Source organism: Chelonoidis abingdonii, chromosome 1 (assembly GCF_003597395.2).
Source record: "Chelonoidis abingdonii isolate Lonesome George chromosome 1, CheloAbing_2.0, whole genome shotgun sequence".
Taxonomy (NCBI): domain Eukaryota; kingdom Metazoa; phylum Chordata; order Testudines; family Testudinidae; genus Chelonoidis; species Chelonoidis abingdonii.
In genome coordinates this window covers 93,252,095-93,278,359 of record NC_133769.1, presented here as the reverse complement: position 1 = coordinate 93,278,359, position 26,265 = coordinate 93,252,095, and the positions used below count along the sequence as shown (strand labels likewise).

At 43.3% G+C, this 26,265-nt stretch overlaps 4 protein-coding genes across 4 annotated transcripts in view; 3 read left to right on the top strand and 1 right to left on the bottom strand.

The window, feature by feature from the left end:
* The window catches only part of LOC116834992 (histone H2A type 2-C), a 299,566-nt gene that overhangs the window by 95,728 nt on the left and 177,573 nt on the right, over positions 1-26,265 (top strand). The window lies entirely within an intron of this gene.
* On the top strand, positions 16,403-18,760 carry LOC116827278 (histone H1.01). The gene has a single exon (XM_032784677.2). The coding sequence runs from the start codon at positions 16,461-16,463 to the stop codon at positions 17,103-17,105; it is 645 nt and encodes a 214-aa protein (XP_032640568.1). The 5' UTR covers positions 16,403-16,460; the 3' UTR covers positions 17,106-18,760.
* On the bottom strand, positions 18,758-19,314 carry LOC116827280 (histone H2B 8). The gene has a single exon (XM_032784679.2). The coding sequence runs from the start codon at positions 19,263-19,265 to the stop codon at positions 18,885-18,887; it is 381 nt and encodes a 126-aa protein (XP_032640570.1). The 5' UTR covers positions 19,266-19,314; the 3' UTR covers positions 18,758-18,884.
* LOC116827279 (histone H2A.J-like) lies at positions 19,294-23,404 on the top strand. The gene is made up of 2 exons (XM_032784678.2): positions 19,294-20,123; positions 23,062-23,404. Exon 1 carries the CDS (start codon positions 19,603-19,605, stop codon positions 19,990-19,992), a length of 390 nt encoding a protein of 129 aa, XP_032640569.1. The 5' UTR covers positions 19,294-19,602; the 3' UTR covers positions 19,993-20,123; positions 23,062-23,404.

The following is a 26,265-nucleotide window of genomic DNA, read 5'->3' as shown; positions in this document are numbered from 1 at the left end:
CTCAGTCTCACAAGAGGATTACTAGTACTCTGAATATCAGATCATTTCTCCCTGTACAGGCAGAGAGTACTACAGCATGCCAGCAGGACTGCAATTGTACAAAGATATGTTTGCAAAGTAGGAGATCTAACAAATGGGAAACATGAAAGTTTCCCATATTAGTAACTTGAAATAATCCCAACACTGTCCAAAACTGCATATTGTGCAACTGAAAGTCTGTAACCAGAAATAGGCAGCTAAATACCATGCCCTAAGCAACCTGATGCTAGTACAGTACAAATTTGCCAGGTCTCAGAGTGGCAGGTAAAACCACCTGCTGTCCCTGTGGTTCTCTAAACGTGAGGTTGTAAGTGAACGTCAATACTAAAGACAGAAACTACATTTTCTATCTTTACTTTTATTTTCTTTCCCCTTTTATGCATATTGTGCTTGTTTTTCCTTCTAGGAAATGAGATCAGACTTTTACAATTGTAGCAATAGCAACAAAAACAGCTCCAGCCAATCTCAACTAACTTGTCTTTTCCCTAAAGGACATTAGTTGCCATCTTGTCAAACAAGGTTTACGTTGGTTTGTTTTTGTTTTTCCTTTAAAGACTGGCTACAGATACAGGGAAGGGAACAAGGGATGTTGTTAAAATGAAAGCCTTACTTAATATTTGACTTTTCAAATGCTTTGTTTTTCTTTCTTTTCTGTCTTTAATGGAGGATTTTTAATGGTGTTTGCCATGGTGCTCAGCATTTCTATGTACCAAACCTGGTTTAAAACTGTTTAATGTTGGAAAGTAACTGGGTCTTTGTAGCAGTATATGCACTCCCTGTCCCCCGTTGCAGCTGGCAATGGGGGTGCTGACACTGCGTAACCATCTGCCCAACTGTTTCAGACCTCACTACAATAAGGCACAATGGTCAGATTCAACACAGCTACCCTTGGGGTTGGGGTTATGTGGCCTAGTAGCCAGAGTCACTAGCATTTCCTTTGGGATCGGGGCTGTATGGCCTAGTGGCCAGAGTCTCTATCACTGCCTTTGGGGTAGCGCAGTGTGTCCTAGTAGCCCGAGTCAAAGAAATAGACCACCACCCAGGGGTGGGTGGCAGCAGAGGTGGTAGGGGGTCCCGGCCTAGGGTCCTGTCAGTGGTGAATGTGGTCACCTCCCAGTCAGCAGGAATCCTACCGCAACACACTGATTCTCTCCGAGTGCGAGGTACCACTCACTACACCCCTCTAGGCCATTTCCTACCATGAATCCTGAAGCCAGGGTCTGTTCATCATCAGAATCTCTGAGCTCCTTAGTACAGGCAGCTGGTTGGTACTCCAACTCCGCTAATTGGTTGAGGGCAACTGGTCTCCAATCTGGTCCTCAAGCGCTCTGGTCCTGCAATCGGGAGCTGAAGCAGCTCCCAGGCTTGAGCCTCCACAGAGTGTCCTTCCTTCCCGGCAGTCAGCCCAGAATGAGGTGGGCTTCTCTCCTCTATACTTGTGCAGCATTTGGAGCCTGCCCAGTCTGGTCAAAGGGGCAGCACTTCTCCTAGTGTGGGATTAACCCTTTACTGCCTAGTGCGCAGTATGCACACCCCATCACAGTCTTGTTAACACATTGGACTTTTGGGGTCCGTATATTCCCTCTAAATTAACACAACAGGGCATCCTCTGCATATAACATCAACATGGAACCAAGTTATATTCCTTGGATATATGGATGAGACTGTATAGATATTGCCAGGGCCTCAAGAGCCAAATCAAAAAGTAATAGAGACAACAGTCACACTTGCCTAGTTCCTCTGCAGAGGCTGGAAATATTCAAGGTCACTTTGCTGGTTGTGAAGTAAGAGGCTGGGGAAAAAATATAACAATTGGATGTAGGAACTAAACATGGGTACAAATACAAATCATTGTAGAGTATAGATATAGAACATATCTCCAGTTTACCCTCTCTAAAGCATTTTCTGCAGCTAAGGCTAAAACAGCTCGTGGTTCAGGGTCACCATATTTTACTGCTATTGTATGATATGATTAACTTTGTGAAAGGTTATCAGAGCCAAGAAGGTCTCTGACAAACCCAACCGATTTGGATGTACGATGGAGCCCAAAACTTTCTCTAGTCTCATTGCCAGAACTTTTGCCACTACAGTATTCTGGTACCACTATTAATAAAGGAAATTGGCCTGCAGTTGGAACATAGTGCGGCATCTTACCATCTCTTTCTGGTTTAAGAATAACTAATATTAGGGCTTCCCTCAGCATATGAAAAAGGGTGCCTTATAGAAATGATTAATTAAACATTGCAGTTATCTTGTTGGACAGAAGTTCAAAGAAGTATCTATAGAATTCATTGGGGAACTTATCTGGGCCTGACACTTTCCCCACTTTCGTATTTTTAATCACCTCACTTAAGTCATCCTCAGTTAGGGGACCATCAAGTTTTCCACACAGTAATTTGTGGTAATGTAATATTTTGGAAAAAAATAGATCCAAATCATCTGTGGAGGGGTTTGTACAGATCTTCGCAGAAATTAAAGAACTATTTATTAATCTCATTGGGTGATGTACGTAATTTACCATGTTTATCACAGAAGACCATGATTCTACACACAGAGGCCTTTTGTCTTAGTTGATATACCAGCAACTTGCTTGCTTTTTCACTCAATTTGCAGAAACACTATTGAGTCAAAATAGAGTGAGTTCAGTCTATGCCAAGTGCAGCTCATTGCGTTCATATCTATAATTGATCAGAGATCACAACAAATCTGGAGATGGGGATATGGCATAAGATGAATAAAGCTCTTTTACCTTTTTTTTTTTCTTCAGGCCACTCAATTTTTCTTCATACTTCCTCTTCTTGGCAGTCATTAAACTAATAATTCTATCTCTCAAATAGACCTTGAGAGTCTCCCACAACATCCTACTAGAAGATGTTGAGGGTTTGTTTGTCTCCAGGAAAAGGCCAATTCCTTTATATTATATTCATAATGGGGATCTAATAAAAGTGAAGAATTAAATCTCCATCTGCTTGTCTGTTTCTTATGCAGTTCTGTTCCTATTTGAGAAAGACTAGGGGAACAACTGTTGGATTAAAAGTAATAATTAATACATTTATGTTGTGGAAAATGTAAGAAAGAATGATTCCAGAACAGACCCCAGTTTTGGCCTGACCATTAGAAAGAAATATATCTCTCAACCTGCTGGGTTTCTGCTAATTGAAACAGGCCTGCCAATTTGCAAGGTATGTGCTAATTGTAGAAAACATCCAGAGACAAAGAGTTTATTCTAAAAGTAACAAGATAGCAGCTGTCCTTTATGGCTTGTACAACTTTGGAGGGGGATTGTAACTGCGACAGGGAGCCTAGACTGGGAAGAAGAATCCTGCCACCTAGAGCCTGAAGGCATGTGGTCACAGACAGAGCGAGTGTCCAACCCCTAACATCCCTGCAGCACAGCCAGGGCCTGAGAAGGAGGCCTGGCACATGTGAGGAATAGACGTGAACTTCCCTTACATTCCAGAGACTGCTGTTTGTGATGTCCCCAGGATACAGAGTGGGGTTATATGTTTTACTTTAACCTTTCCCATTTTTCCTCATTTTTTAAATTGATTGCTGCTAAATAAATTGTATCTGATTTGAATTGTGTGTAATGATCAGTGGGTCAGGGAAGCATCCAGTGTGAAGAGAGAACCCTGGAGTGGGGATACCCTAGCCCCTGTCCTAAGTGACCACTACAAGGTTGGGGGTGCAGCCCCCCCAGGAATCCTGGGCCCAGCCTTGTTGGGGTTACAAGGACTCTGCCACACAGAAGAGTGGAAAGGGAACCCTCAAGGTCAGGCAGACCTCTGGGTAAAAGGAGTGGGAGCTGTTGTAGGAGCACCAGTGATCTGTATGCTATGCATAACCTGTATGTTCAAAAGATCTGTTACACTCCCCCTACACACACCTTTTGTCTCCTCTGCCTCTCTGAATACCTGTGAAGTGGCTTTCCCCCTCCCTCCTGGAATGCCTGTGGATTGAATGGGCCACTTGAACACCTGGAAGATCAGAAGAGCTCCCAGGTAGACAAGGTGTCTGGGACTCTAATTAGACAACGCTCACACACCCAATGCATGGACACTGCTGGAGGTGGAATGTGACCAACCAGTCGTGGCCAAGTCATCTCTAGTCGCAGACCATGAATAGCTGGTCCTTAAAAGCGGAAAGGGCCACATGCTCAGCAGTGCACTCACAAGGTTGTACCTCCTGTGAAGGCCCTTTGCCCAGACCACCTGGCCAGTAGTTCACTGCTTTGCATTTCATTGTGCCTCAGGAACACTTACCTTCATCGCACCATCCATCATTGCTCTGTGGGATATTCACCTTCAAGGATCCTAACATCTCCAGTGCTTTCTGCGAAACTCTGGTGGGTCATTGGTCCTCCTTAAGCTTTCTAGTTGGCCCAATTTCGGGTAACAGGAGAGAGGACTCAGATCCTTTCGCTAGCCCATTTGACTGGGATAATTTATAAGCCAGAAAAAGTTCCCCATAATAGCAGGACCATTCCCCTGCTTACATATGCAATTCCAGGTCCATTGTACTTTTGGTTGGCTTATGACCCTACAGGCAGATTTAACCACTTAAAGCACTTAATTAAAATCCCCAACAATTACAATAGTGAGACGGGGTGCTCCATACAAAGAAGTTAAAAAAGTATATTAGAAATGACTAGCTCAGATCCATTTCTGGTGACTTTAAGGATTAAAGATCTGCACTGATCATCTGAAATTGACTCAGACACTGTTATTGCCAGTACATTATGGAAAAGGATTGCTACCCCTCTGAATCTGGATGAGAAGAAGCAAAACATTGTTTTTCCTACCCAGTCACATTCTAATTTAGCAGCCTTATCTACGGTCAAGTGTGTCTTCTGCAGAAGAACTATATTGATCTTTGCTCTCTTTAATAATGACAATGCTTTTACCCCCCTTATCCTTTGAATTGGAGTGGTGAATTCCTTCACATTCCAGGAAATAAAATTGAAATTCAGGATCAGTTGGCTGGTTAAGAGTTTTATTATCATTATTATTATTATTATTATTATTATTATTTTAATGTTATGAGAGTGATGAAAGGTTTGTATTATTTGCTCTATTGAATCCTATTCTACTCCCCACACAGGTTCCATGGGATGAGTTGGAGGGGGGAGTACATGGATGAAATGCTTCATATATTTATTTCATAGTTTTTGGATTACCTTGTCTGATGTTTGCTACTTGCCAGATTATGTCGGAATAAAGTAGATGCAAGAGAACGGTGGGGGAGGCATGAGCATAAGGTGTCAGCAATTGTAGAAGTTTGATGTAAATCATAATTTTATAAGGTATAATTTTCCTGAGTGTTGCTTGTCCAAAGGGCTCTGGGAAGGGGTATGAAGAATGGGTGTCATAAGGGGCTATAGAAGAGGGAACCAGAGAGGGAGAGGTAAGAGCACAAAAAGAGGAGTTAAAACAAAAACATAAAATGCATAATAACTTGACTTGTTACTAAGTATCACAGGCTGTCCACTTCTATCTCAAGTGATGTCCCCCCATTCCCCACTTAAAAAGCAAAACACAATGAAAAAATGCTGTGCATATCTTCCTCCATAGTAAGGGAGGAGGTGAATATTATGAGCTTATGCTGTATACATTTTTATACAGTGTAAGACAATATAATTTTGGGTTTACACTCCAGAAGGGGGTGTGTACCAAAAAGCTGGGCAATTCCCCAGACTGAGTCCTCTCACACAGAGCTGATTGCAGACACTGTGTGATTCTACAGCTGGGCATGTCCCTACCTGTGTTTGTGCTGGAAGGGGGCTGGAGAGCCTGACACAGCTGCACAGCGTGGAGGGAGGGGAAACAGGCTGGTGCACAGGTTGGCCCTAGCACATCAGGTGGCACCCAGAAGGGGAGTCCACCCATAAAAATGGGGCCAAAAAATGATTACTCACTTCTCGTAACTGTTGTTCTTTGAAATGTGTTGTTCATGTCCATCCTAATCTGGGGTGTGCGCATGCACATGCACGTTAGCCAGAAGATTTGTTCCCCTAGCAACATCCATCAGGTTGGCCTGGGCACCCCCTGGAGTCACTCCCTCATGGTGCCTAATATATAGCCCTCTCGACCCGCCACCCTTTCAGTTCCTTCTTGCCAGCTACTCCGACAGAGGGGCAGGAGGGTGGGTATTGAAATGGACATGAACAACACATCTCGAAGAACAACAGTTACGTGAAGGGAGTAACCTTTTTTTCTTCTTCTAGTGCTTGTTCATGTCCATTCCAATCAGATGACTCCCAAGCCAAATTCAGGAGGTTGGGTCGGAGATGTCCACTGATTGTAGTTCTGCTCTTCCGAAGGCCACATCGTCTCTGGCCTGCTGAGTGATTCAAAGTGCGCAGCAAAAGTGTGTATGGATGACCATGTTGCTGCCCTGCAGATTTTCTAGGTCGCAACTTGAGCCAGGAATGCTGTCGATGAAGTCTGTGCCTTGGAGTGTGCTTTGATCGGAGGTGCGGGAACCCAGCTGTAGAGTGCTAGATTGTAGTACTCACTGATACAGGCCACAATCCATGATGAAATGCGCTGGGCTGAAACCAGTTGTGCTTGGCAGTAGATAGCAAGGATGCCGGTATCTACTGCAGGGTCTCAGTGGTGTCCACAACAGTCTTTATAAGAGGCAAGTCTATACGTGAAGGTCCCAAGGGTGCCAGGATATCCACCATGGAATCTGCTTCCTCTACCATATCCTCAACCTTGATGCTCAGACCCTGGGCGGCCCTGCACAGCAACTGCAGCATGACTCTGTTGTCCTCTAAAGCAGGGGCTACGGCTGTCCTCGTCAATGCTTCGTCTAGCGACAAGGAGGATGAAGTGTGTGCCGGTAGTGGAAGATCCCTACTATCTTCTCCCGAGGGGTCACGTGACTCAGGGGAAAGCATTGAGGTAGCGGCACTGCTGACAGTGCCAGGGCTATGGATGTCAAAACTGGCACAGTCAGTGGCGTCAGTCCTACAGGAGGGAGCTGCATTGCTACATTCACAGGTGCCTGCATCGAGGTCAACGTCGATAACTATGCAGGCATGGAAGAAGGTGACGCCGAGGTTGAAGCTGAGCACAGTGCCGGAGACAGAGGCATTGGGACCGTAGGTGCTGAGGGTAAATGTGCAGCAGAAGGTGGCATGACGGTGGTGAAGGCCATGGAAGATGTTGCTGAGCGTGGACCTGCCTGGCGCTGGTGAAAAGCACAGGGGGGCCAGAAGGGCCACTGAGGTGGGTTCTGCCACTGCAGAGGCCACACCTGGGGCTCTCTTTTGTCTCTACCGGATATTGATGTGTGACTTCTGCTCCTACCAGAGCGATAGGAGTCGGACTCTAAGTCCGAGGTCTCAGGCACTGAAGACCACAGAGGAGCCAATCCTTGGTGCCTTGAACATCAAGAGCTCAGGGAGCAAGTAGGCTCTCTGTCGGAGCGAGTAGGCACCGAGGGACATGGCGACATGACATCATATCTGGCTTCCCCTTGGAATGCACCAGAGGATGTGGATCCACCAGCACTGAGAGTTCCTCCCTGGCAGGCAAGAATGGTGCCTTCAGGTGGAGGAGGTCCTGAGCAGCCTGGTATGCTTTCGGTGTGGACGGGAGCTGAAGCTCCTGTGTAGGCTCCGGTATTTGAGGCAGGGATGGACTCAACTGCCACACCTGGGCAGGAATCAACACAGCCCCAGAAGGAGATCCCAAGGAGTGGCCCACCTAGGGGCACACATCTCATGGCTTAGCTGGAGGAGAACGATTGTCTGGCTTTTTCTTCTTTTTGCAAGTGGGAGCAGTGCCTACTGTCAGACGCGCCCAAGGAGCCAATATAATGCTGAGTGTCTCAGGAAGAGTCCTTTCTCAGAGTCAAGCTCACCTATGGTGCCGGGGGGCTCCGCGTAGAGGACAACACAGAAGGGGTCAGGTCTCCCAAGCTCGGGTCAGAGTAGGGGCATAGAGCTGCCTCCATGAGGATCACTTTGAGCTACTGTTCCCTTTTCTTAAGAGTTCTCGGAGGCAACTCTCAGCAGATCTTACAGAGATCTTTCTGATGGGTTTTCCCCAGGCACCGCAGACACGATGAGTGCGGGTCACTTTTGGGCATGCGCTTGGCGCAGGCCGCACAGTTTTTGAAACCTGGGGACTGTGACATACCACTGCTCTGGGAACCAGAGTCGGGGGGGGGGGGCAGGACCCCTAGCAAACACTATACTAAACTCTAATAACTCTGACAACACTAACGACTAACTCTATACAACTGGATAGAGAGTGAACTTGCAGTGCAAGAGCTAAGGGAAGCTCCAGCAACTGTCACTGGTGGTAAGAAGGAACTGAAGGGGTGGCGGGTCAGCAGGGCTATATATTAGATGCCATGAGGCCATGACTCCAGGGGGCGCCCAGGTCAACCCAATGGATGCTAATAGGGGAAAGATCTTCCAGCCAAAGTGCACATGCTCACACACACACACTTGATTGGAATGGACATGAACAAGCACTCAAAGAAGAACTTTTTCTTTCAGAAAGTGGAGGAAGTAACCAGAGAGACAGACATTTTAGCAGCAGAATAAGGCCAATGGACTTCAGAAAAGTAGACTTTAACAAACACAGAGAACTGGTAGGCAAACTACCATGGAAAGCAAATCTAGGGGAAAAGGGAGTTCCAGAAAGCTGACAGTTTCTCAAGGAGACAATATTAAAGATCGAGCTGGGAACTATCCCAATGTGAAGTAAAGATGGACAAAATATTGTAGTAAGGAGCCAATATGGCTCCATCAGAAGTGCTTTAATAACCTGATAATCAAAAAGGAATCCTAACAAAAGTGGACACATGGACAAATTACTCAGGAGAATAAAAGAATAACACAAACAGGTAAGAAAAAAATGAAAACTGCTAAAGCATAAATTGAATTAGACCTAGCCAGGAACATAAAAGGCAATAAGAAGAGGTTCTTTAAATACACCAGCAGCAAGAGAAAGATATAGGACAGTGTAGTCCTTTACTCAGCAGGACAGGAGAGCTAATAAGTGGTTATATCAAGAAAGCTGAGATGCTTAGTACCCCTTTTCCTTCAGTCTTGTCTAAAACAGTTAATGCTGACCAGATATTCAACACAATTAATATTCACAAGGGAAAAGGAATATAAGCCAAAATAGGGAAAAAACAGATTAAAGAATATAAAGCCCTGGTCTACACTACAGGGTTAGGTCGAATTTAGCTGCATTAGGTCAATTTTATAATGAATGTGTCTACGCAAGCAAACACCTTCCATCAACCTAAAGGGCTCTTAAAATTGACTTCTGTACTCCTCCTCAGCGAGGGGAATAGCGCTAAAATCGACCTTGCTGGGTCAAGTCTGGAGCAGTGCAGACGCAAATACATATTATTGGCCTCCAGGAGCTATCCAGAGTGCTCCAATGTGACTGCTCTGGACAGCACTTTGAACTCCAATGCATTAGCTGAGTACGCAGGAAAAGCCCGGGGGAACTTTTGAATTTTGTTTCCTGTTTGGTCAGCGTGGTGAGCTCAGCAGCACAGGTGATCAGGCAGTCCCCCCAGAATAGCAAACGAGCTCCAGCGTGGAGTGAATGGGAGACACCGAATCTCATTGCTGTATGGGGAGAAGAATCTGTGCAGGCATAACTAGGATCAAAGAGAAAAAATGCTAATATATATGCCAAAATCATACAGGGCATGATGGACAGAGGCTACAACAGGGACAAAAGCAGTGCCATGTGAAAGTCAAGGAGCTCAGGCAAGCCTGTCAAATGATGAAGGAGGCAAATGATCACTCTGGATCAGAGCCTCATACATGCTGTTTCTATCAACAGCTGCATGGCATTCTAGGAGGGGACCCTACCACTACCCCACCACAGTCCATGGACACCTGCAAGAGGGGAGTCTCATGCAACACAGAGGAGGATTTTGTGAATGAGGAAGAGGAGGAGGAGGAAAATGTGTTTCAGGCAAGCGGTAAATCCGTTCTCCCTGGCAGCTAGGACCTTTTCATCACCTTGGAGCCAAGGCAAGATCCCTGACCCTGAAAGCAGAGAAGGCCCCTCTGGTGAGCGCACATTTGTAACTACAGTACAGGGTTTAAAAGCAATAGTGTTTAATGTTTTATTTGCCCTGAAGATTTGGGATGCATTCCTGGCCAGTACAGCTACTGGAAAAGTCTGTTAACGTGTCTGGGAATAGAGCGGAAATCCTCCAGGACATCTCCATGAAGCTCTGCTGGAAGTACTCTGACAGGCTTTGCAGAAGGTTTCTAGGGAGGGCTGCCTTATTTTGTCCCCCACAGTAGGACACTTTGCCACACCAAGCCAGTAGCAAGTAGTCTGGAATCACTAAAGCACAAAGCATGGCAGCTAATGGTCCTTGGTTCTGGTCACATTCAAGCAACATTCAGTCTATATCTTTCTGTGTTAGCCTCAAGAGACTGATATCACTCATGGTCACCTGGTTGAAATAGGGGAATTTTTGTAAGGGAACAGTAAAAGGACTCTGTTCATGCTGATCTGTTTGCTCTTGGCTAAAAGGGATCATCCCTGAGAATAGCCACGCAGCAGGAGAAGGGTGAAAGGATCATCCCAAATACCCATGCAGAGGCATCCACCCCAAAACCGCAGCCCCTCTTTTTAAATGTGAAATCCAGCAGGCATTGCTTGCTATGGGAAAGGAGAATGCTGTAGTTTGAAAATATTTTCACGTGTTATCAAAGTGTTAGAAGCCAAACCCACATACCCTTTGGCTTACCATGGCTGCTTGGAAACCAAATTCTGTTGCCCAGCTGTATATGATGTGTCACCATACCGGCAGGTTCTCAATATAAAAGGCTTAATGCAGCTTTGTATCTAAAGCACATATGCTGTCTGCTGTGAATTGCTTGATTCACTGTGAAAGAGTCTCCATTTTGTTCTCAGAAATTTAACTTCTTAAATTTTACTCTCCCTTTTTATCCACCGACAGATGCAAATGTTTCTATGCTCCCCCTATCATCTCCTCCCTGAGGTTATGACAGATTAGAAGGCAAAAAAAAAAAAAAAAGCTCTTCTGATGACATGTTTTCTGAGCTCCTGGAGTCCTCCTGCACTGATAGGGCACAGCTGAATGTATAGAGGCATTCAGTGGCAGAGTCCAGGAAAGCATTAAGTGAGTGAAATGAGCAGAGGCAGGATGCAATGCTGAGGCTAATGGGGGAGCAAACAGACATCCTCAGGTGTCTGGTGGAGCTGCAGAAAAGCCAATAAGAGCACAGACCGCCACTACATCCACTGTACAGCCGCCTACCCTCCTTCCCAAGTTCTATATCCTCCTCACCCAGATGCCCAAGAACGTGGGGGCGGGGAAGCACTGGGCACCCAGCCACTGCACTCCAGAGGATGGCCCAAGCAACAGAAGACTGTCATTCAAACAGTTTTGATTTGTAGTGTGGCTACAATAAGCAATTTGGCCTTGTTCTTCCCTCCTCTCCTACCCCACCTGGGATACCTTATCAGTTATCTCCCTTTTTTTAAAATTAATAAAGAAAGAATGCATGGTTTCAAAACAATAGTGACTTTATTTCTTTTGCCAGCTGTGATCAAAGGGTGGAGGGTGGTTGGCTTACAGAGAGTTAAAATCAACAAAGGGGGCAGATTTGCATCAACAAGAAACACACATAACTGTCACACTGTAGCCTGGCCATCATGAAACTGGTTTTCAAAGCTTCTCTGATGCACAGCTTCGCAACCTGTACTTTTCTAATTGCCCTTGGGTCTGGCAGTTCAAAATTGGTAGCCAGGCGATTTGCCTCAACCTCCCACCCTACCATAAACGTCTCCCCCTTACTCTCACAGATATTGTGGAGCACAGAGCAAGCAGTAATAACAATGGGAATATTTGTTGTTCTGAGGTCTAACCTAATCAGCAAACAACACCAGAGAGCTTTTAAACATCCAAAGGCACATTCTACTACCATTGTGCACTTGCTCAGCCTATAGTTGAACTGCTCCTTACTACTGTGCAGTTTACCTGTGTATGGCTTCATGAGCCATGGGAGCAAGGGGCAGGCTGGGTCTCCTAGGATAACTATTGGCATTTCAACATCCTCAAAAGTAATTTTGTGGTCTGGGAAGTAAGTCCTTTCTTTCAACTGCTCAAACAGCTGGGAGTTCCTATAGATGCAATCATCATGCACCTTTCCTGGCCACCCCCCGTTGATGTCGATGAAATTTCCCTTGTGATCCACTAGTGCTTGCAGCACCATTGAGAAGTACCCCTTGCGGTTTATATACTGGTTAGCAAGGTGGTCCAGTGCCAAGATAGGGATATGTGTTCCATCTATCGCCCCACCACAGTTAGGGAACCTCATTGCAGAAAAATCATCCATTATGACCTGCACATTTCCCAGAGTCACTACCCTTGATAACAGAAAGTCAGTGATTGTACTGGCTACTTGAATCACAGCAGTTCCCTCAGTAGATTTGCCCACTTCAAACTGATTCCTGACTGACCAGTAGAAATCAGGCATTGCAAGCTTCCACAGGGCTATCGCCACTCGCTTCTCAACAGTCAAAGAATCTCTCATTTTGGTATTCCTGAGCTTCAGAGTGGGGGGAAAGCAATTCATGGAGTTCCAGGAAAGTGGCCTTATGCGTGCAAGAGTTTCGCAGCCACTGGGAATAATGCCATACTTACAACACTATGCTGTCCAACCAGTATGTGCTTGGTTTCCAGGCTCAGAATTGGCATTCCACTGTATCACCCAGCCACCATGATCTCCCAATTGCCACAGCTGGTGCTTTCGGGAATATCTGTATCCATATCTTCGTCACAATAGTCCTTCTGTTGCCGTCTCTTAGCCAGGTTCTGCACATACTGCAAGATAATGTGAAAGGTGTTTACAATGCTTGCAACAGCAGCAGTGAGCTGAGCGGGCTCCATGTTTGCCATGCTATGGCATCTGCACAGGTAACCCAGACAAAAAGGCGGAAAATGATTGTCTGAAGTTGCTTTCATGGAGAGAGAGAGAGAGGAAGGGGAGAGTGACGACATGTACCCCAAACCACCCGCGACAATGTTTTTGCCCCATCAGGCACTGGGAGCTTAACCCATAATTCCAATGTACAGCAGAGTCTGCGGGAACTGCGAGATAGCTTCCCACAGTGCACTGCTCTGTAAGTCGATGCTAGCCATGATAGTGAGGACACACTACATCAACTTAATTCACTTAGCGGGGACGTACACATTCCACTATATAAAATCGATTCCTAAAAATTGACTTCTATAAAATTGACCTAATTTCATAGTGTAGACATACCCTTAGATAAGTTAAATATATTCAAGTCATCAGGGCCTCATGAAATTCATCCTAGAGTACTTCATCTATTAGCTGAAGCAATCTCAGAACATTTAGTAATTATATTCAAAAGCCCACGGAGGATGGGTGTGGTTTCAAAAGACCATAGAAGGGCAAACTTAGTACAGTAAAAGCTGTGTTATCCGTCACTTTACCAACTGGAAAGCTCTAGAGACCGGCATTTCTTATATTCGTTAAAAGTCTGGCGGGTCTGCCTGGCTCCTGAGAAGCAGTGACATGTCCCTGCTGCTCCTAGGTGAAGGAACAACCATGGGGGCTCCGTGTGCTGCTCCCACCCTGCCCTGAGCACTGACTCCACAGTTTGCATTGGCTGGGAACTGTGGCCGATGGTAGCTGCAGGGACGGTTCCTGCATGCGGAGACAGCGTGTGGAGCTGCCTGGCCATGTTTCCACCGAGGAGCAGCAGGGACATGTTGCTGCTTCTGGGGCGCCTCCAAGTTGAGCACCGCCCGGATCCAGTACCCCAAAACCCCTCCTATATCTGAACCCCCTGCCCCAAGCCCTCTCTCACACCCAAACTCCCTCCCAGAGCCTGCACCCTGCACTCCCTTCCTCATCCCAATCCCCATCCCTGAGCCCTCTCCCACATCCAAACTCCCTCCTTCCATATAACTCTTAGTTAACTGGAATTTTTAACTAACCGGCACCTCCTATTCCCCCAACATGCCAGATAACAAAGCTTTTACCTTACCTGTCTTTAAAAAGGGGAACTAAGAATACCCAAGGAATTATAGACAAGTCATCCAAACTTTGATACCGGGAAAGATAGTGGAATATATTATTAAACAATCAGTTTGTAAGCACCTGGAGGAGAATAGTCTTATAAGGAATAGCCAGTTTGGATTTGTCAAGAACAAATCATGCCAAACCAACTCCATTTCCTTGTTTGACAGGAATGATGGCCTAATATATAGAGTGCAAGCAGCAGATGTGATCTATCTTGCTGTTAATAAGGCTTCTGACACAGTTCCACATGACATTCTCATAAGCAAACTAAGCAAATGTGAGATGAATGTACTATAAGATGGGTGCACAACTGGTTGAAAGACCGTAATCAAAGAGTAATTATTCATGGTTCACTGTTGAACTGTGAGGGTGTATCATATGCAGTCCCACAAGAGTTAATACTGAGTTTGGTAATCTTCAGTGTTTTCATGAATGACTTGAATAATAGAATGGAGAATATGTGTATACAATTTGCAGATGACACCAAGTTTGAAAGGGTTGCAAGCGCTTTGGAGAACAGGATTAGAATTCCAAATCACTTTGAGAAACTGGAGAACTGGTCTGAAGTCAACAAGATGAAATTCAATAAAGATAATTGCAAAATACTATACTTAGTAAGGAAAAATCAAATGCACAACTACAAAATAGAGACTAACTGGTTAGATGGTAGTCCTGCTGAAAATGATCTGAGGGTTATAGTGGATCACAAATTGAATATGAGTCAACAATGTAAGGCATTTCTTTAGGGTACATCTATTATTTTTAATTATTTTAGAGCCCTATCCATAATATAATGTGAATGAGGTGAGACGAACCTTACTTTTCTAAATCAATCAATGGAGAGTCTGTATAGGAGACATTTGCTTGTCATCAGTTACAATCTGGTCAAATATTATTCCGTATCTTTAAGTTTGTTTATTGTATTACCACATTTTCAGGATGGTTGATGCCCAGTACTTTAGGAGCTGATTGTGGCCTAGTTTTCACTGATTAAAATCAAGATAATCAAAAGAAACTTCTGGCTACTGTTACCAGAAAGAAAGAGAGGTTGCAATTCCTCACATTTTGTTATGCCTGTATCATAGGATAGTGATAATTCAACCACTGGTTTTTTTTTAATTTTTAATTCACTCTGCCAAGAGTCTTTGAATTAATTTTGAGGTTCTGTTACTTCTTGAGAAAAATGAATGACCAAACAAACACAAAATTAAATCACATTGAATTACTGCCACAGAAAATATTAAAGTTCTCTGAAGCATTTTTTTTCTCCTGAAAGGGTGGCACCTATAACATGAAGACAAAATACAATACAGATACAATACAGATAAAAGTAGATAACTTGGAAAATGAATTATTCAGTTTATAAAAGCTAGTTTTGCATAGTACTGTAGTAAATTTACATAGAAAATGGACTTTTGTTTCTTTATTATTATTATTGTTATAAAATTGTTTCTCTTGCTATAAACGTTAATGAATACTGATATGAAAGCATACATCCTTCTTCTCATTCAGACTGAAACAATGCATAAATTTCATTAGTTGTCAATTTTGCTAAAGTATTTAACAAAAAGAAGTTATTTTATTTTATTAGGAACAGTTAATTCAGAGAGCAACAAAATGACCTTTTTACTCTATTTGAACACCTAGACAGATACAGTGATACAGTTACTTCCATATACATGTCTGTAAATTTAACATCCTTGTACAAATCTTTAATCAGATCCCTGTGACATTGCATGGGGGTCTATTTCAGCAGAATTTAGTATTTTTAGGAGATAAAGGATTTGGATAAGGGAGGCAGTTCTTAATCCATTCTCCCAGTTCAGGAATGAGATTGTGTTACTTCCTTCTTTTCAAAATCAATTTATATTAACAATATACATTCAAATAACTGGCTTTATACCCTGAATTGGAGAAAACCCTCTAAAGAACAACATTTCATTGTAGTTGTGGTTTTATTGCCAACGGTAAAGTTTTAATTTACAGCGAAAAACAAAAGTTTCCCTCTTCAGAGGTCTCTCCAGCTCTAAGTATCAGGGTTTATTGGCTCTTCTTTACCTCATCTTTATTCTCTCCTGCAAGAAACTCTACTGAATGAAAATAGCCTCTTTCACCTTCACCCAGCTAAGAAATAAGGTAAATTGGTGATAGATATTTTGCAAAAAATACACTTTTTTAACTCCGAAGAAACACAAACAGAGAGGAGAAAAGAGCTCTTTTTGGCTTGCATCTGGGCGGGCTCTTTAACGTACCAATCACAGTTCAGCTCTTCTCTATAAATTCAGGCATCTGACCTACTCTCTCCAGCCCAATTACTTTTGATTTGTTGAAAACGTTTGTCAGCATGTCGGAAACTGCGCCTGTTGCAGCTCCTGCTGTCTCTGCTCCTGGGGCAAAAACCTCCGCTAAGAAACCGAAAAAGGCAGTAGCTAGTTCTAAAGCCCGCAAACCTCCAGGTCCCAGTGTGACCGAGCTGATCACCAAGGCGGTGTCCGCTTCTAAGGAGCGCAAAGGGCTCTCTTTAGCTGCTCTTAAGAAGGCTCTGGCCGCCGGAGGGTACGATGTGGAGAAGAACAACAGCCGCATCAAGGTAGGATTAAAGAGCCTGGTGAGCAAGGGTATTTTGGTACAGACAAAAGGTACCGGCGCTTCTGGTTCTTTCAAACTCAACAAGAAACCGGGTGAGCTTAAGGAGAAGGCGCCGAAGAAGAAGGCCGCAGCAAAGCCTAAGAAACCAGCTGCCAAGAAGCCCGCCAGCGCCGCCAAGAAGCCCAAAAAGGCTGCGGCCGTGAAAAAGAGCCCGAAAAAAGTCAAGAAACCGGCGGCTGCCGCAGTCAAGAAAGCGGCCAAGAGCCCGAAAAAAGTGAAAGCCGCCAAGCCCAAGAAGGCAACTAAGAGCCCAGCTAAGGCAGTGAAACCAAAAGCTGCCAAGCCCAAGCCGACAAAGGCCAAAACCGCGAAGGCGAAGAAGGCAGCTCCGAAGAAGTAAAGTGTAAATTTGAAAAGGAAATTTCTGACCCAACGGCTCTTTTAAGAGCCACCCCCAAGTTTCAGAAAAAGAGCAAAATCACTGTACTCATGCTAGACACTCGAAAATTGTGTGGGTGGTGTGAAAGTATCCTGAGTATTCGCTTTGTGTCGGGTACAGGGAGTGTTACAAGGAGGAATAAATGCTCTCGCTTTCTGGTGTACTTTTAGGATGGCATGCTGGGCAGTTTTAATTAAAAAAGATCAGAGAGTGAACACGGTTCTGGCGTCTGGCAGCTATTGATAGGATCCCTTACGGTGGCGCTGTTCTGGGTACCTATGAGTCAGCTGGTTAGGGGCGGGGTGCTTTGCTCCCAGTAGATTTCTAAGCTAGTGCTTCGTTCTAGCCATTTCGACCAATACTGACAACAGAAAAAACCGAGAAGTAGGAACTTTCTCCGTCTTGATTGGCTGATAGTTCATATATGGCTAAATCTTATTGGACACTTCCAAATTTTTGAAAACCCCGCGCGCTCTGAGAAGAGCTCCCTTCCCCTTCTCTGATTTGATTGAGCACAAAAACTCGTCACCAATTGCTCTCTCCCTGAAGGATCCTGATTTTCCTATTTCCAACCCCATCCCCCTAAAGCATCCGTCTTTCAAATACTTTCGCCCAACTATTAGAGATCATGTGAGTGAGATAATATCTTTAAGCTTGTCTCTCTCACCAGTAGAACTTGGTACAGCATAAGATATCTCACCCACCTTGTCGCTAATATCCTGGGACAGACACGGCTACGAGACTGCATTTCCAGCCCAGCTATAGTTATAGCCCATTCCTTAAATATATTTTTTCTTCTCTTCTCTCTGTGTGTGTGTATTTATCATACAGTATATAAATATTGTACTGTCTCACTGATTCATTTTCAGGCTGACCTATTTATGACTCCTGAATACTAATCCCAGAGAACAGGCATGGAAATAGACCAGGGTTTGGAGGGGGGGAGTGTATGTGTTCATATTTCCATTCTCTTATTAATTCGAGATGATTTAAAGGTGAGGGTGAGCTAAAAACTCTTTTCCCCGCAAATTGATTGGGTATATAATCCAGAACCCACCAATTCTTCTCTTTACATTTGAAGTGTAGATTAAGGACAAAGGAAGACTGTACCTGGATTCATTTACAATACTTCCATAAATTGTTTCCTCGTGTTTGTGTTAGTTCACAACACAAATGTATCCCGGAATCAAGACGTTTCTTAGGTTTAGTGTATTGGATTAAAGAACGTATTTGTTACTGATGCAAACCTTGTCAGTTAAAAAAGGTATTTCAAGTGCCACAGTTCAACAAAAGTTTTGAGTTAACTTTCATCTACGGACAGTCTTGTCAGGCAAACTTTGTGTTAATCAATGTAAAACCGACAGAAAAGTAGTAAGGCGCATTTATATGGATACTGAATGCACACCCTCAACTGGAAGACAAGAGAAAGCAATAACAAATGATATATTTTTTACTTTCATCATTCGAGTAGTCGTATACAGTAAATTTCAGTTTTATTTCTTGTATTCAGGTGGGTTTTGGTTCCTCAATAAGGCAAATACAATTTTAAACTGGAGCTACTGCAATCAATTTATTTTCAGTATCCATCAATAATAAACACCGATATTAAAAATGCAGAATAGAGTATTGTGTCAAAAGAACACCATGCATGGTTTAGTGCTAAAGCTCTTTTACAGAAAAGGTGGGCGGCTCTGAAAAGAGCCTTTGGGTTACAGATGTTAGCATTCTTTCCATTGATCTTTACTTAGAGCTGGTGTACTTGGTAACAGCCTTTGTACCCTCAGACACCGCGTGTTTGGCCAACTCCCCCGGCAGAAGCAGGCGCACAGCGGTCTGGATCTCCCGGGATGTGATGGTTGAACGCTTGTTGTAATGAGCCAGACGAGACGCTTCCCCAGCGATACGTTCGAAAATGTCGTTTACAAAAGAGTTCATGATCCCCATAGCCTTTGAAGAAATGCCAGTGTCCGGATGAACTTGCTTCAACACTTTGTATACGTAAATTGAATAACTTTCCTTCCTAGTTTTTCTACGTTTCTTATCTCCCTTTTTCTGGGTCTTGGTCACAGCCTTCTTAGACCCCTTCTTGGGAGCAGGAGCAGATTTCGCCGGCTCAGGCATTTTAACAGCTATCAATACCCTCCAAAACCACAACGACTACAAAAAAGTCAAAGAAAGGGTTTCCTCCCTCTATTTATACGTTTGCTATGCAAATGAACAGTCTGTTTTCTAGTTTTCTATTGGCAGTTAGAATAAACATAGGGCAACGTGTTTTTTGCTGCAATTGGTTAATGTGAGATCCTCTTCTTCATTGGTTGCTCAAACAGTGACATTTTTCCACCAATCATGATTCACTACTCCGTCCAGGAGAAGGGATAAAAAGCCAAGAATCGTTGCGTCATTATGTTTCCCCCATCTGTGCTTCTGTGAACAGCGGTTTCTGTTGCGAAGAGCTGCAATGTCTGGTCGAGGGAAACAAGGCGGCAAAGTGAGGGCTAAGGCAAAGTCCAGGTCATCTCGGGCTGGCTTGCAGTTCCCGGTGGGCCGTGTTCATCGGCTTCTCCGGAAGGGTAATTATGCTGAGCGAGTTGGCGCTGGAGAACCTGTGTATATGGCTGCTGTCTTAGAGTATCTGACTGCTGAGATTCTCGAGTTGGCTGGCAACGCTGCGCGCGATAACAAGAAAACCAGGATCATCCCCCGCCATTTGCAACTCGCCATCCGTAACGACGAGGAGCTCAACAAACTACTGGGGAAAGTCACTATCGCTCAAGGAGGTGTTTTGCCTAATATCCAGGCTGTACTGCTGCCAAAGAAAACCGAAAGTCATAAAGCCAAGAGCAAGTAAAAGTGATCGACGAGAAACGGAATATCTGAATCTGTGCATGAAAATTAAATAAAAAATAACCCAAAGGCTCTTTTCAGAGCCGCCCACAGGATCAGAAAAGAGCTAAATTATCGTCTTACAGACTGAATAAAGTGAGTACGGTTTGTATTTTAAACTCAATAATTCTTTAGTACTTTTTTTCCCAAGGTTCCCTACATTCCTGTGTTAAGTAATAAACCTTTAGAGTAATTAGTAGCTGTAATACAATGGATTTCTAGATGTTATCTATGTGATTTAAAATATATCTCGTTTTGGTACTTTTATATAATATAGGGAAATTAAAAGTAAGTCATAAAATCTCATTTCGGCTATGCTCCGTATTTAACCTGTCTCCTCGCTCATTTTATTGTGGTCTGGTCGTTCTCCTCCTCTTAAATGCATCAGTTTGAAGGTCACTCTGAAAAAGGACCCTTAGAGAGGTCAATGAATTTAGAGACTTGGCAAAAACACAAGCACAGCGAGAGGCGGATGTACAATAAAAAGGGTGAAAAGTACCAAGGTGCATGTATTGCTCACATAAACACTAAAAATAGCATTAATGGCTCTTCTTTTTGTGTGTGCTCTGATTTAAGGGAATAAAGTTTTCCTGCGATATAATTTAGATTTGTTTGGAAATGAACTAATGAAGCCCAGAGGTGCGATGTGTTAAACCAAACTAGCTCCTCAAATTACCGGGACTGGGCGATGAAGGGTTGAATTTAGTGAAAACCCCCTAGGAGTAATAAGTGGCCACGGGCCGCGCTGATCAATCGCTGTGCTGGGCGGGCTTTTTAAACCTGCTAGCCGTTTTCATTTTGTTGCTACTCAGCTGCGTTTTATATTCTTCTTTCTTTCTTTTCCCTTGTTCCTCCCAGTCACCAGCGGCTCTCATTTTTCATCTCTCTCTTCATCTTCTGTACTGAAAAGATCGCGGAGAGTCAGTAGATTCTCAGCTCACATGTCCTGAGCGCTGTTGTTTTAGTGTCGTAGAGTGCCAAAGTTGCCAGGCGGGTTCTTGGTTATGTAGAGGGTGACAGGTGGTGGGGAGGGGGGCTGCCCGTTTTATGGGAAGCATGGAGTCCCATAATGAGCCAATACATCGGTAATTTCTGCGTCAATTCCCCGCCAATACCATGACTGTAGTCTCCAAGAATCAAAGTGCCTCCCTCAGCCCAAGTGAGCCAAAGCACCAGCTATGGGGGAACCGCTCAAGTGCTTATATAACTCCATCTCTAGCCCTCTCCCCCAAAATCCATTTTATAATTTATCTCCAAAATGTTTAATTCAGTTTACTGCATCGACTAGCTGCAGAGCAGGGATGAAAGATAGCTATGATGCCTATGCTGCAGGGAGGTAAGCAATTTTGATGGGGGAGAGCATGGAACTTGGGGGCTGTGCAGGTAGTTTGTAGCTGTGGTATTGTGGGTGGTAAGTGGTATTCATACCTCTTCATTTCAAAACCTCCTCCTTTATATCTCAAGCTCCAAATAAATGTGTTCTTCCTCCCCAAATGTAGCCTTGATATGAAATACAAACTTCTTGCTGCCATGCAACAGCTGTCTCTCCAGGCTGAGGTAAAGTATCTTTCGTTTGAGTCCCATTAAAATTAGAATGCTCCTTATTCAGTGCTAGGCCATAAGTTTATTACACTCAGGTTTACCATCTGGATCTCTATCACCACAAAGAGAACCTTTGGCAATAGGTTGGGAAGGTGTATTGTGGATTAGATAGGGTTTCGGTGATTTATTTAAATAACCTTTATTTCTCCTTTGACAGAGTAGCAGTAACTTGTGTTTGGGTTATTGTTTCCAATAATTTAGTTTTACCTTTACACCACACTTTTGTAAGCAACCTACCTTCTTTTGTGTGTTAAAAATATTTAAACTACACCTGTTAATTGTATATTTATAGTTTGTTTTTTTAAGGGTACAATTCTGGCTTTATTTTTGAAAGTTGTCTATTTTAAGACCAAACATCACAAACACAGAGAAAAGACAAGCTGAATATAGGAAAATGCATCTTTTCTCTCTGATGCTTTCAGTTAAGTTACAATGAAGTGTTGCAGAGCTGCATATTTTCTGGTTGGCTGAAATGGACTTTTATGGAGGGGGGGGACTAGAGATAGGAGGCAAAACATATTTCACTGTAACTCTTAAACTGGCCCAATTATCCTCTTGGTTCCAAGCTGACACCTTATATAGGCTTTGAGTCATTGGTTCTTGTTATACCTTTGCCTGCTAGATTTAAGAGCCCGCTACTATAAACTAAAACAAAACAAACAGAAACTCTCCAGGTCAGTGCTTGGAGATTGTGAACGGAACACCCTTACTCTTCTCTTGTATAAGGTAAACAGAATAAGTTTCTTGAGTCTCTTTGTAAGGTAGATTTTCCAGGCCTCAATTCATTCTTGGAGTTCTCTGAAACTTGTCCACATTTTTCAACATCCTTTTTGGAGCATGGACACTAGAACTAGACAAAGAATTACTGTGATGGTATCACCAAAGCGACATAAAGAAGTAATACCACCCTAATTATACATCTAATGTTTGTGTTAGAACTCTTAGCAACAGCATTACACTCAGAATTCCTGTTTAAATACTACCTAGATTTTTCTTCAGAGTCACTCTTTTCCAGGACACAGTCAAACAGACTGTAAGTGTATCCTACATTCCTTGTTCCTAGGTGTATAACCTTGCACTTAGGTTTATTAAAATATATGATGATGTGCTGATGACCATGATGGTGATGCTAGTAATGCCCACTGCCACGCATAACCAAGCTGACAAGTACTCCCAGAAAACCAGTGTCCAAAAAAAAAGAAGGCAACCTTTTCTGGATGAAAACCAGTATGTAATTATCTGTATGAGCATATTTATTGTCATTATAAGAACATTTTGGTCTGTTATGCTAACAATTCTCTTATCTCAGCAGAAATCTTAACAACAGCAACTTGGTGGACATCTGAGTGGTGTGTTTTTGGGAGGTGCCTTCATTTTTTAGATGGAAGGAAAGCTTTCAGCATTGTATTAACCTCTCATTTTCCTATTTCAGTAACCTTTCCTTAGTTCCTCCTGAGCCACTGACACATCAGGCAACCCACTGATTATGGACATTCATTAATTGTGGTACTTCTTCGCAGATGATGCCAGCATATTGAATACCCTTTGTCATTGTCTTCTGCCAGTGTTTCCTTGGCCCTACTCACTTGCTTTTTTTTCCCTTGGGTACCCAATTCCATACTTGCTTACCACGTCTCCCATCTTCCATACTGTGTACATCTCGCAACTACCTGAGCCTTCTTTCTTTGTTTATATTATCTAACATGTCCTGCTCTGTCAGCCTCTTTACTCTCACATTTCTTATTTTGTTTTTCCATTAAATGTGTAGTGTCTTCCTCAACCGTCTGTAATTGGCAGCTTTTGATGTCTTTTTGTTAGTCACTGTCATCTGCCAAATCTCTGCTCCTTACAATACTGTGTTCAATACAACCAGATAATATAGTCTGATCTTTAGTTTGGTATGGAGACCTCTGTTTGACTAGATGTTCTTCATCCTTCCAAAGGTGGTGGTTACTTTTCCTAATCTTGTATGAATATCTTTATGGCAGCCACCTTCAAATATCATCACATCCCCAGGTAGCAAAACTTTTCTATCTGATCAATTTCTTTCCCATTCATGTACACCTTTGCTTGTGTTAAGATCATGAAGGTCGGAAACCAGACAACTATGCAAAAGTGTATATGGATGATGAGGAAATTGTAGTTGAAGCAGCGTCAAAGTCTGTGAAACTGGATTATAGTTTCATGACCTGTGGCAAAATTAGGTATGTTAGGTCACCCAGAATCACTGTTGGTATAGAGATAGCCTTAATGGTAAGGTAGTAGGGTGAGAACAGTGTCCTTTACTGTCGTGTGTGTGTGTAGGCGGAAAGGGGGCATTTATTTATTTTTAAATAAATATAAAGTTTGTCATAATCATGTCTAGCCGCCCTCTGTATGTGTTAAGAAATGGCAGTGACCCACTAACACCTGCATTACCTTGGAGGGGTCGCTTTTTCAATTATGGTGTAGTTGTACCAGGGTTAAGTTTGTATTACAATAATAAGAGCTTTAAACAGGATCTTTGTAACAATTGTATTGAAAAGGCAAAAAATAAGAACATAGGCTATAAACACTGAGGATATTTGATTTTTTTATGGTGATTTGATAAACAACACAGAATGACCATGAATTGACAATATGATGTGGCTGTAAACAAGGCTAATGCAATCCTAGGATGAATCAGGCAAGATTTTTCCTGTAGAGATAGGTAAATGTTATTACCATTGTACAAGGCACTGGAGAGACCTCAGTTGGAATACTGTGTTCAGGTCTGTTCTTCCATATTTAAGAATGATTAAATCATTCTGGAATAGGTACAGAAAAACGATACTGGAATGATCAGAGGAATGGAGAACTTACCTTACTAGAGAGACTTAAGGAGTTTGGCTTCTTTAACCTGACAAAATGAAGGCTGAGGGGAGATATGATTGTTGTCCATACATACATCAGAGGGATAAACACCAAGGAGGGAGAGGAGTTCTTTAAGTTAAGGGCTAAAGGTGCACGAGAATATATGGATATACACATGTCATCACCAAGTTTACACTTGAAATTAGACAAAGGTTTCTAATCATCAGAGGAGTGAAATTCTGGACCAGCCTTCCATGGGGAGCAGTGGAGGCAAAAAAAACTAACTGGTTTCAAGACAGCTTGATAAGTTTAAGGCGGGGATGATGTAAAGAGGTTGCCTACTATGGCAAAAGGCCCAGCCACATCTTCCATTACCAAATATCTCCTATGGTTGGAGATGGGACACTAGATGGGGGGAGCTCTGAGTTACTACAGAGAATTCTTTCCCAGGAGTCTGGTTGGTGGGTCTGACCACATGCTCAGGGTCTAACTGATCATCATATTTGGGGTCAGGAAGGTATTTTCCTCAAAGTCAGATTGGCAGAGATGCTGGGGATTTTTTGTCCTCCTCTGCAAGGGTCAGTTGCTGGTTTGAATTAGATTAAATGATGGATTCTTTGCAACTTTGAAGTCTTTAAATCAACATTTGAGGATTTAAGTAACTCAGCTAGAGGTTATAGGCCTATTGCAGGAGCGGGTGAGTGAGGTTCTGTGGCTTGCAATGTGCAGAAGGTCTGCCTAGATGATCACGATGGTCCCTTCTTGCCTTAAAGGGTATGTCTACACAACGAAATTAGTTCGATTTAATAGAAGTCGATTTTTTAGAAATCAATGATACAATCAATTGTGTGTGTCCTCACTAAGAGTATTAAGTCAACGGTGTGTGTCCGCAGTACCAAGGCTAGCGTCGACTTTTGGAGCATTGCACTGTGGTAGCTATCCCACAGTTCCCGCAGTTTCTGCCGCCCATTGGAATTCTGGATTGAGCTCCCAATACCTGAAAGGGCAAAAACATTGTCGCGGGTGCTTCAGGGTACATGTTGTCAGGCCCCCCTCCCTCAGTGAGAGCAATGGCTGAGAATCGTTTCAAGCCTTTTTTCTGCACAGACACCATACCATGGCAAGCATGGAGCCCGCTCAGATCGCTACGGCAGTTATGAGCATGTATTGGAAGAGAAGGTTCAAGGTCTAGAGAAACAACTATTGACCCTGCATTGTATAAGAGAAAATGAAGATTTCCTGGACAGACGTCAGGATATGCTTCTATGACCACAACATTCTGAAGAGTCGGAGCAGGCTGCGCAGAGGGGACAGAGGGACAGTGAAGAAATTTAGCAGCAGGTGACCTCCAGAAAAAGAAAAAGGAGCGTCTATGTACCAGCAATGGAGTCATAAACAGATAGCTAAGGGTTAATGTTTCTTTTACCTGTAAAGGGTTAACAAAGGGAACCATACACCTGACCAGAGGACCAATCAGGAAACCGGATTTTTCAAAGCTCAGGGAGGGAATTTTTGGGTGTGTGTTCTTTGTCTGTGTCTCTAGTGGCTCTCTTGGCTCTGTGAGAGGATCTCTCTACCTTCAGGCTTTTTAATCGTCTGTTTCCCAGTTGTAAGTACAGGTATAAGACAATATAGGGTTTTATATTGTTTTTGTATTTACATGTGTGTAGTTTGCTGGAATGTTTTCAATTGTATTTCTTTTTGAATAAGGCTGTTTATTCATTTTGTTTTCTTTTAAGCCAATGACCCTGTATATTGTCACCTTGATACAGAGACCATTTTTATGTCTTTTTCTTTCTTTTTA